We start from the raw sequence: 7690 nt of genomic DNA, 5'->3' as shown, positions 1-7690 counted from the left end.
AAAAAAAAAAAAAAAATATATATATATATATATATATATATATATATATATATATATAAAATTAGGCTGGATCTTGCCTTTTTTATCTGCTCTGACAATCTCTGCCTTTTGATTGGGGTGTTTAGACTACTCACATTAAATGCAATTATTGATCTGGTTGGATTTACATTTATCATTTAGCTGTTTGTTTTCTACATGTCTTCCTTCTTTTTTGTTCTTCTGTTCTTCATTGACTGCTTTCTTTTGTGTTAAATATTTAATGTACCACAATTTTTCTGTTGATTTTTCAAACTATATTTTAAAGTTATTTTCTTAATAGTTGCTCTAGGGATTACAATAAGCATTTTATTAACATCACAGTCTGCTTCAGATTAACACTAACCTGATCCCAGTAAAATACAGAAACTTTACTCCAATACAGCTCCATTTCATTCCTCCTGTTTTGTACTGTTGTTGTCCCATATATCACGTGTCTATATATGTTATAAATACAACAGATTGTTGTATGCCTTTGGTCAACTACCAAAGAGCTATATGGTTGTTTTTGTCAATTCTATCCAGTGTTATGGTTAATGCTTCACATGATGTTATGTCTTTTAACTAAGAAGAAATGAGAAAAAAATGTCTTTTCTATTAGTCCACATATTTACCATTTCCAGTGCTCTTTATTTCTTCCTGTGAATGTACGTTACCAACATGTCACTTCCTTTCAGCCTGAAGAACCAGCAGGTCTGCCAGCAACAAATCCTCTCAGTCTTTGTTTATCTGAAAATCTCTTTTTGCTTTCGTTTCTTAAGGAGAGTTCTCATGCACTGAGAATTCTGGGTTGACAATTTTCTTCTTTGAGTACTTTAAATGCCATTCAGTTCCCTTTTGGTTTCCATTTGAATGTCTCAGGTGAGAAGTCAGCTGTTAATTATATTAATGCTTCCCCTATATGTGATGAGTGGTTTTCCTCTTGCTACTTTCAAGATTTTCCCTTTTTCTCTGGCTTGTAACAGTTTGACTCTGATGTGTCTAGGTATAGATCTCTTTGTATTTATGCTACTTGAGGTTTGTTAAGCTCCTTGGATAAGCTTCTGCTCAAATACATGTTTGGCCATTCTTTCTTCAAATTTTTTCTGTCTTGCCCCCAAACATGTCTGCAACCTTGGGCTAATACAGCCACTGTCCCTCCCCACTTACCCATCTCCAAAACTGTCACTTTAACCAACAAGGCCACAGGCAGGGCTGCTGCACACCACTCTAAATTGAGTGAGCCCCTTCTCACCCCTGCAGAGAAGCTGTTGGTCCTTACAGCCTGCACTGGCTAGGCAGAACTTCCCTACCAAGAGAGCTGGGGAGAGGGCATGAGAGGAGCCCCAGGTCAAATGCCACATATTCTCACCATTTTTACCCAGAGTTCAGCAGTTTCTTAAGCACAAACACTTCACAGATTGTTGTGTGCTTCTAGTCAACTTCCAGAGTGTTGAAATGGCTGATTTTGGGGGGGTCAATTCTGTGCTGCTTCATAGTTGTTTTTTTGGGGAAAGGATTTGACAATTGCTCCTCATTCAATCACTGCTGGAAGCTGCCCTCCAACCTTGATTTATTTTGAAAATAAAACACACACACATTGGGAGACTAAGTCAGAAAAAATGCCAAAGAGAGATGAAGAGGGGAACTGCAGAGAAGGAGAGAACTGATCCTACCATTTTATCGATCTCCGCATGCTCTAAATCTCCCCAATGTTGTTTTAAAAAAAAAAAAAAAGTTGTATCTTGGTGATTTTAATTCACCAGCACTTCCTTAAAGAAAAAGGAAATTCTCTCTGCTAGAAGCCACCAGAAACTCCCCTCTAGCCTTCAATATGCCTAAACTGGGTCATAAGAATAGCACAGCATGAAAGAAAGAAACAGTTTTTAAAAAGAGCCAAACAAATTCTAGAAAAATACTATACAGCAATGAAAAGAGTAACTATTCCTACATTCAACAACATAAGTAAATTTCACAAACATTATGTTGAATGAAAGCAAGCAAAGGGTACAGACTATATAATTCCAATTACTTAAAGTTCAAAAACAGGAAAAACTAACCTGCGCTGTTTGAAGTCAAGAAAGTGGTTACTCGAAAAAAAAAAAAAAAAAAAAAAAAAAAAAAAGAAAGTGGTTACTCGGAGGGTAGTGACAAGTGGGCATGAGGGCGCTAGTAACGTTCTATTTCTTGATTTGAGCTACAAGGATGTGCTCAGTTTGTGAAATGTACCAAGTGGCGCATGTGTACTTTTCATTATGTATGCTATACCTCAATTAAATAAAATTCTCTATATGGAGGTTCCCAAGGGATGAGCCAGACGCTCTCAATGAGCATCCAAAGACTGCCTGCTTCTAACACAGAAACCATGGCCACTCACTCCAAAAAAGATTACAGTTTTAGAATGGCTCTAGGCTGGACTTGATCCTATTATTCTGTCAAAATTCACAACTATACTTCAACAAACTAGACAGAACACTCTATGTGAGCACTCAAGGAGACACTAGCTCTATATGTGACGTCGTATTTTAAGTGAAGCTTGAAGACTGAAGGGTAGTTGTTACCAACACTTATTTCCCTCACCACATGCCATGCACCAGGGTCAATTCTGGGCACGCATCTGTCACCCAGAGATGCAGAGCACAGATTATCACCCATTTTACAAATGAAGAAGCACGGGCCAGTATCATCTGCCCAAGGTCAGTCAGAGAGCGTGATCTGAGCCCCACTCTGCCAAAGCCGGGCTCCTTCCACGATCTCACACTGCTTCAAGAATGCCCTGGGGTCTCCCTAGTCCCACAGGAGAACCCCTGCTCTGTGTGCCTGGGTTAGTCTCTGTCTCTTGCTCTTTTACATTCTTTTATGCTCCTTCAACACTTAACCTCTCCCTCACAATTCACTGGCCTGCCCTACAGGGGAGCATGGTGATTACAGGAAAAAATGTAGACCAGGAGCGCAGGAACACAAGAGGGACCCAGTAAATATCTGCAAGTGTGGGTTCCTCCTTCTCTTCACCCACCTGTGACATTCTGAAAGGAAAGGGAAGGGAAAGCAGACCCAAACTTAAAATTTTATTTCTAGAACTTTAAAAGAGGCCTCTGGTTTTAGAACAGGGACTGCAGAAAGCAGAGCCAGATAAAAAAAGGCCTTTCTGGGTAGCAAAAACACAAAGCACACACCCCAGACTAATACGCTTCCCCAGTAGGAGGGGGTTAGATTTTCCCATTTATCTCAAGATGGTTAGAAATTTTAAAGCTGAGAAATACTGAGTCAGACAATCTCTGAAGTCCTTAGGATGCCAACAGTGTGGGGCCCAAATGAATTTAATGCAAAGACTGCAGGTTGGGGTCCCTCTGCGGGGTCAGTCAACACAAGGAGGCAAAGAGCACCAGGTTCTCCAGACCTGCACTTACTGCCCCTCACCCCACCCCGGGGCAAACAGGCATGGAAGGGAGTCTGCAGAGGAGGCACTGAGGGAGACAAGGGATGAACCACAGAGGGGCCACACACAGAGGGGCTGTGGGGCGTCTCAGGAGGCCATGGCCACCAGCTGCTGGCTCATGGGACATCAGGGTGTGAAGGGAGGGGTAAAGCAGGAGCTGGTGCTAGGCCTGCAATTCTCTTTACAGGGAGAAAAGAGGGTTTCCTAGTGAAGACATGGGGTGGTACACTGAGTCTTATTTCTTTCAAGCTTTTTCCTTAAAAGCTGAGGATTGGGAAAGTTACTCTTGAAGCAATCAGTATCAATGAAGGAGAAACTGAAAGAACACGTCACAGGAGTCCCGAACAAGGGGCCCCTCCTCCCTGATGCACGGCCTAGGAGGAGTGGTGACGCACGTGAGAGGGCTGTGCTCCCGACTCTGCCCCTAGCCAAGTGACCCAAGCAGGGTGTAGCATCATCCCCGGCCTCCCATGCCCCAGATCTGAAAAGCAGGGAAGCTGGACCAAATGAAAAAGTTTTCCTATAAACCAGAAGCACAGAGCTAGACAGCAAGTACAAGTTTAGTGAAGGCCTGCTGTCAAGCAGGGGAGCCAACAGAGGCTACCATTCCCCCATCCTGTGAGACCCACGCCCCATGATACAGATGTCTGGGCCCCAGGGCCCCAAGAGGGAGGTCCCTTGGCCAGGACGGTGGGGGAGGTGCCAGGGCTGGAGCCCACAGCCATCTCCATGATAAGCCACCGAAAGCTGCTTCCTGTAGGCCTGACGGCGGCTTCACCCCCACAGGCCTCCTCACGCCCAGGCCTGGTTCCTGGACCCTCCTGCTCACCTGTGTGTGGTTCGCATGTCCACGGGCCCATCGCCCACCTGCCCTTCGCCTCTGCCCATGGCCATCGCCTCTGCACCTCTCAGCAACCCTTGGGCTGGGCCTGCTCCCGGCTCAGGCGTCACTCTCATGTCTCCATCAGCGTTTAACTCTGAAGCCAACACTCCTCTCTCCATTTTTATTTTCTTGCTCTCCACATCGTCCTCTGCTGGGTCCCGGTCAAGCGCTCGTTTCTGACTCCGTGTTCGGCATGCTTCTTCAGTCATTCTGAACTTTAGGGGATGGAGAAAACATGACATTTAAACTTGGCACAACGAAGTGGCTGTCTTCTCAGACTTTTCACAATGTCAGCATGGAGTGTTTTCCTCACCATGTGACAATGGCAGAAGTAGGTACAACAAATGAAGGGCCCACAAAGCGTGCCCAGGACATTTCTTCACTGCCTTGGGGAAAGAGAGGGCAGGAGCAACACAGCATCTGGGAAGCCAAGCTATGCATCGCCCCATCCAGGGCCAGAAACCTGCAGAGACCTGGACAGGAACAACGGAAGGTGGCTGCTTATCAGAAAGAAGGGGGAAATCTCTGCACTCCAGACTCAAGAGCAAATAGAGGAAACTGTTCTAGATCTCAATTCCCTGCCTATGGGATCCTGAGCACCTACATGGGATTGGAGGTATCTGGAATCCAAGAAGGAGGGACCATGCTGTCTCAGGAGCAGGGTCACAGTCCAACTCCAGCCCTGCACTGCACTGATGAGGGTTGACCCTTCTACTCCCGCTTCAGTGAGGGGCAGCCTTCTCACTCCCTGCTCACCTCAGGGGGGTGAGGAGTGGGGGGTCACATTTAACCCTTTGACTGCCAATGAGGCGAACTTTGAGTGGGGTGAGGCCTGGCCCATCACCATGCCGGCACCCTGTACCTGCAGCATACACATATCTTGATTGAAAGAAGAAAGAAAAGAAGAAAAAAAACAGCTGAGTCAGTTTTTGATCCCATGACATCACTGGGCTCCACATGACCCTTCCCAGGATTCAGTCTGAGAGACAAAGCACTTTCCAGAAAACCAGTCTGAACCGGTTCCAGACAACAAGCTGAAGAGTTGTTAACCCTCACAGAGACAGGAGGGAAGACGGCAGTGATGTCTGTTTACAGGGAGACTGCTGGCATTCCACAACCAAGTCTGGGACACGAGTACTCGCTCTTAAAGGGGCCGCTCAGAGCCCAGCCTTGATGTCCCAGCGGGGCAGGACATGGGAAACCAGACTTCAACAGTCAGGGTCTAAAAAGCCATGCAAGAGTTCATCACAGGACAAAAAAAGAATTTAGCTGCCAGGCTCCTGAAGTACCAGTTCTCCACAGGACAGTCAATGCCCACATCTACCAACGTGGGGGCACGGGGAGGAGCACACTGTATGAGCCCCTCAAAGAATCCCAATTCACACCTGCAGTACGCCTACGATAAAGACCTCCTGGCTCTGTGTCCAAGCAGGTAGGGCACCCAGCACCTCAGTTTCCTCACCAGCAAACACCCTGGGAGGCCTGTCCTGGGTATGGCCAGGCAGAACCAGTCCCAAAGCAGCCCACCTTCTGGAGACTTGGCGGGGGTGGGGAGAGCACAGGGCACTGAAGGGGCCCCATCACTGTATTTGGGACACAGTCCTGAGCTGACTCTTTTGCAAGCTCCTTAAAGGAGCTGATTTCACAAATGAGCAACAGTGCAGGGCCCTGCCTTGGACTCAAACTGAAAGGAAGGAAAGTGACAGCTGCTTCGTGCTCCTGGCACAGGAGGCCGAGCGTCCGTCTGACACGTGTTAGGCCAGCATGCCCCGGCCTCGACCCTCAGACATCTGCTCCCACGGGCAGTCCAAAAGGGTTGAATCAAGCAGGTTTCCCCGTGGTCAAGTCACCCCCGTCCCCGGGGTGCTCCCCATTCCAGGCAGGGCTTGAGAAGTCTGAAGCTCAAGGGCACAGCCTATCAACTTGGCCTCCATCTGCCTCCAACCCCTCCTGGCATCCCAGCCTGCACCTGCTGCCCACCCCGTGCCACCTGAGCCCTCAGCCACACTCCGTCCCTCTGCTCTCACCCAGGTCTCCCCATCCCCTCCTTCACCTGTAGAGGTCATCTCCTCACCACCCCAGAGGGAAGCAAGGGATGCTCCCACGTCCCTCTCAGCCTAAAGTTCTAGTTTCTGTCCTTTTCCAACATGCTTTCACCACAAATGCTGTCGGCCTGCTCACTGAGTCTGTCTGTCCTGTCTCCCCATGAGCTGCAGACAAGTCACTGCCCTGAACTGAATGTCAGTCACCCTCCCCTCCTCTCCCTCACTGTGGGAGGCATGGGTCACTTTCCTTTGGGGCACTGCCTAAACAACAGGAGCTGCTCGAACATATGGGCAATTGCATGAGAGGAATGATTTCAGCGGCCACGCTGGATGGTGGGTACCTGTGCTCCCAGGATCAGAGAGGAGCCTATTGGGGGTAAAAGATGAAGGGAGTCCAGGACCTCAGGCAAGGAGGGCCCCCACTGGAGTCAAAGGAAATTCTGTCCCTAAGGGAGAAGCTCCCAGGCTGGCCTGGTGCCCACTGGGGGAGGGGAGGCCCGAAGTGAACAGGGAGAAAGCACCCCCCAATCAAGAACTCAGACCGCCCCCAATACTTCCCCACTTCACCTCTGCTCCAGCCCAGGCTGCAGGGCCCCCACCCCCAGCACAGCCTCCGGCCTTGTAAACCCCAGGCTCCAATCCATGAAGCTCATCTGAACCCCAGACCCTGCATGAAGTCCCTCCTTCCTCCCAACTGCCCACATGGATTGGGGTGGGAGGAGAGGCTGACGAGGAGGTCACTGTGCATCAGGTCACCAGACCAGCAAGGTGGTGCCCCAGTGACCTCACTTCATTGTCACTGGTGAAGGACAAGCGGTCACAAGGGGCCAGAGTAGAGCCTCACACCCATGGGGCTGCTCCCACCAGCCCCAGAGACCATGCTAGGCCACAGTTCTGATGAGGGTCCCCAGCAGAGGACCTGGGAGACCATCTGCTTGTGTTCTGTGTGCAGTGTCAGGGCAGCTCACTCAGAAGCTGAGGGGCTGGAACTCTGCCAACCCCAGGCACGCCCTGTGCCTCTGGCAGGCTGCTGAGTGGGGGAGGGGTGCAGCAGCCTTGCCCCCCTCCCCCACCACAGAAAGGGTGCGCACAGCTGGAGGGGGCGGGGCCAGCCATGGGGGATGGAGCCTCAGGCTCTGACCTCCCCCTCCTTGGGTGGAGCCTCCTCCACTGGGAAGGCAGTTGCCTTAGTGCCCACATGGGGCCTGCCACTGGCCAATCCCGGACACCACCAGGCAATTGCTCCTGGGGAGGGCAGGTGTTAGTAAGGAGTGGCCTCTCCCTCCCCCCAGCAGGAAGGACAAGCGC

The 7690-nt window shown here is 49.5% G+C and overlaps 1 protein-coding gene across 1 annotated transcript in view; it reads right to left on the bottom strand.

Moving 5' to 3' along the window:
* GATAD2A (GATA zinc finger domain containing 2A) overlaps positions 1–7690 on the bottom strand; it is a 102415-nt gene that overhangs the window by 33616 nt on the left and 61109 nt on the right. The window contains exon 3 of the mRNA XM_007461091.1: positions 4284–4552. Coding sequence (XP_007461153.1) covers positions 4284–4552 — 269 coding nt within the window. The remainder of the gene's footprint in view (positions 1–4283; positions 4553–7690) is intronic.

The sequence above is a fragment of the Lipotes vexillifer genome, unplaced genomic scaffold, assembly GCF_000442215.2.
Source record: "Lipotes vexillifer unplaced genomic scaffold, Lipotes_vexillifer_v1.1 scaffold469, whole genome shotgun sequence".
Taxonomy (NCBI): domain Eukaryota; kingdom Metazoa; phylum Chordata; class Mammalia; order Artiodactyla; family Lipotidae; genus Lipotes; species Lipotes vexillifer.
Note: the sequence above shows the minus strand (reverse complement) of the source record. Positions and strands in the feature narration are given on the sequence as shown.